At 44.5% G+C, this 2,944-nt stretch overlaps 1 protein-coding gene across 1 annotated transcript in view; it reads right to left on the bottom strand.

Moving 5' to 3' along the window:
• Positions 1 to 1,471: 1,471 nt before the first annotated feature.
• LOC119584254 (uncharacterized protein DDB_G0290587-like) overlaps positions 1,472 to 2,944 on the bottom strand; it is a 6,038-nt gene continuing 4,565 nt past the window's right edge. The window contains exons 2-3 of the mRNA XM_037932769.1: positions 2,340 to 2,684; positions 1,472 to 2,217 (exon numbers count right to left, since the gene is read on the bottom strand). Of these exons, the coding sequence (XP_037788697.1) occupies positions 1,993 to 2,217; positions 2,340 to 2,684 (570 nt within the window). The 3' untranslated portion in view covers positions 1,472 to 1,992. The remainder of the gene's footprint in view (positions 2,218 to 2,339; positions 2,685 to 2,944) is intronic.

Here is a 2,944-nt window from a genome sequence, read left to right as displayed (position 1 = left end):
GTTGTGTGTTGTGTTGATATAGTGAGTTAGTATACTGATCTATATATAGCTATTACTATCTATTATTAATCATATATATTTTACTCTATCTATAAAGGTTCAGTAGGTGGTGTGTGGTTTAATGGATGATCAGGGCTTTTCAGTTTTTTTTGATTGCATCTGTGTTTTTGTGTTTGTGTCTTATACAAATAAAATGCTTATTTATGATATGCTATACTTATAGCGAATTACTACTTGTAGCTTATTAATATTTCAGAGTAAAACTAATATAAGTTTTACTTAATTAAAAGGTTTCAGTCAGGGGCGTAGGCTGGCTTTCACAACATGGCATTGAGATTCAGGGCCAATTTTTCAGACTTCTATTTTTCAGATTGTCATCCACTGAAAGGTTTTTTTTTTCTTAGATTTAAATGCAGGGATATTTTTTACACACTAACATCCGAGGAGTAATTTTAGAGCGAAATCATTTTTCCCCTTTTATATTTTGGAGATTGAAATTCCAGTGTTATTTTTTTAATTTCCGGGGGCAATTCGTAAAAAAAAAGACAATGGAACTTAACCCCCTCAGCGCCCGCCTATAATGATACAAGAATTCCCAAATGTACTTTAAAGATAATCTATGTGTCGTAGACTCCTATACCCTTACAAGGAGTCCAAGACGACCTGCAGAGCTACCACCCGGATGTCTTAGGAGCAGAATCCTTGCCAAGCTGCAGGGCGGAGAGTCCTAGACACGAGGGCGTGCGAGAAACGCTCAGTTACGTCACAGTAACGACACATTTAGCATTTAATTGTCTACGAGGCGACTACGGGATGTCCCTGCTGCTTGGGGGGAATTTTGATGTCACAAGCGCATGCGCACACACATACACATATACATACACATACACTTACGCACACACACACACACACACACACACAACACACACACACACACACACACAACAAACAAACAAACGCAAACACACATTTCAGTACAATTTCCCACAGTTATTTGACTACTCTACTTGTAGATAGAAAAATATATGCAAATCGATTCATTCTGAAGAGGAAAGAGACTACAGAAATAACTCAGGGAATAAAGTGTTGAGTACCTGTATAGTTAAGGATATTGTATAAATTTCATTGAAATGTGCTTGTGTATGTCTCTAGATCCTATTGACTCACTATGTAGATAGTAGGTTATAATGATCTAACAGACATCAAAATGTTTTTGTTCTTAAATACTTTAAGCCATCATATGTCAGAATGGACAGAGAATGCAAATGATAGTGAAGCTGCTTGAGAACATATGTAGTGTTCTCACGTTTATCTTTATCATTGGCACCTTTTTCTTTTTCTTTCGTTCTTCTGGGATTCTAATTTCGTATATGGTAGGTTATATGTTTTCGTTAAGCTGTTTTCTGATTATTTGTTTCTTCATAGTCATGGATAAAAGAAATTCAGCGTATGAGTTTCAAAAATATTTATATATATTTTTATGTAAAACCTTTTTCGTTTTCATTTGTACACAAACTTAAACCTATTGGTATACGCCAAGCCAGATCAGGTAGCTTCTGCTGTTCGCACGTTGTTCATTGTTCTACAGAAGTGGATGAGGAAGATCTTGGGCGCACAAGGAAGCGTGTGCGGCCAAGCCATCCATCTGCGACGTCCCCGGCCAGCGCAACACCTTGGGAGAGACAGCTCCTGCCAGGACTCAGTCGGTTGCCAGGTCTCCTTAATCTTTCACCGAATTAAATAGAGAGAAATGTGCAAGAAGAGATGACATGACGATGCGATGAGAGAGTGTGCTTTTATTTAGATTTTCCCCTTAACCTTCGTGGAATCGCGTTAACCCCGAGAGGTGTGGTTGGACGCGGTTCGCCGTCGGCCGACCGGAGGCCCGTGGCGAGGCCTCCGGTCGCTGCGACGACCGACCGCCTCCTGCAACCGACCCAGCCCTGGCGAGCGCTTCGCGGCGAGCCCGAGTGCGAGGCTGACCTTGCCCGCTTACTTGGCTGGCTCGTAGGAGACCTCAGCCTGGTAGCCGTTGATAGGGTCTACGGTGAAGCGGACGATCTGCATGCGGCCGTCGGGGAGCAGCACCGAGTACTCGCCGGTCACGTCCTTGCCGTCGCTGTCCTCCACGTGGTTGAACACGTTGCCGCTCTCCTCGTCGGCCACGCCCCAGCGGATGTTGTAGGGCATCGGCATCATGGTGGTGCCTCCGACCTCCTGCGGGGACAAATATTAGCGTCAGTATTATAACAGAAATTGGCTCCTGGTTTCAGCACAAATCATCTCTAGCAGGTGTATGGTACGCATTTCACAAGACTAAAACCAAAGAGTCAACTTACAATGACTTCGGGGACGGGGTTGTTGCCCGAAGGGATCTCATCTACGGGAGGCAGGTAAGCGGAGGGAGGAGGAGGAGGGGGAGTCGTGGTGGTAGTGGTGGTCGTGGTGGTGGTGGTCGTGGTGGTGGGAGGCTCCGTCACCACCACGTTGTCGGAGGGGGAGTCTGGGAGCTCGTACAGGCCGGAAGGCTGCGCTGGAGGCTCGTAGTTGTAGCCCTCGAAGGTCCGCGACTGTGCGGCGACAACTGCGGCGAGAGGGTCCTCGTGGTGGTGGTGCTCCAGCCCGTCCAGCTTCGCCGGCGCCGCCAGCGCGCACCCGACCACGGTCATCACAAGTGCCAGCACCTGCGGGGAAGAGGCACGCGTTAGACGCACGCAGAGGCAGGGCGACGGTAGAGAAGGGGGCGATGTAAGAGGAGATGATGGAAAAGGGGAACAAACAGTGTAGAAAAGTTATTTGTAAATTTTATTCTTTAACTATAAAAACTATAATATATATATATATATATATATATATATATATATATATATATATATATATATATATATATATATATAAACATTGGTCTATAGATAGATATAAGCTTATGGAAATGTGTAAGGTT

The sequence above is a fragment of the Penaeus monodon genome, chromosome 18 (genome assembly GCF_015228065.2).
Source record: "Penaeus monodon isolate SGIC_2016 chromosome 18, NSTDA_Pmon_1, whole genome shotgun sequence".
Taxonomy (NCBI): Eukaryota; Metazoa; Arthropoda; class Malacostraca; order Decapoda; family Penaeidae; genus Penaeus; species Penaeus monodon.
The sequence above is the reverse complement of the archived record's forward strand: the minus strand, read 5'-3'. Positions and strand labels throughout refer to the sequence as shown.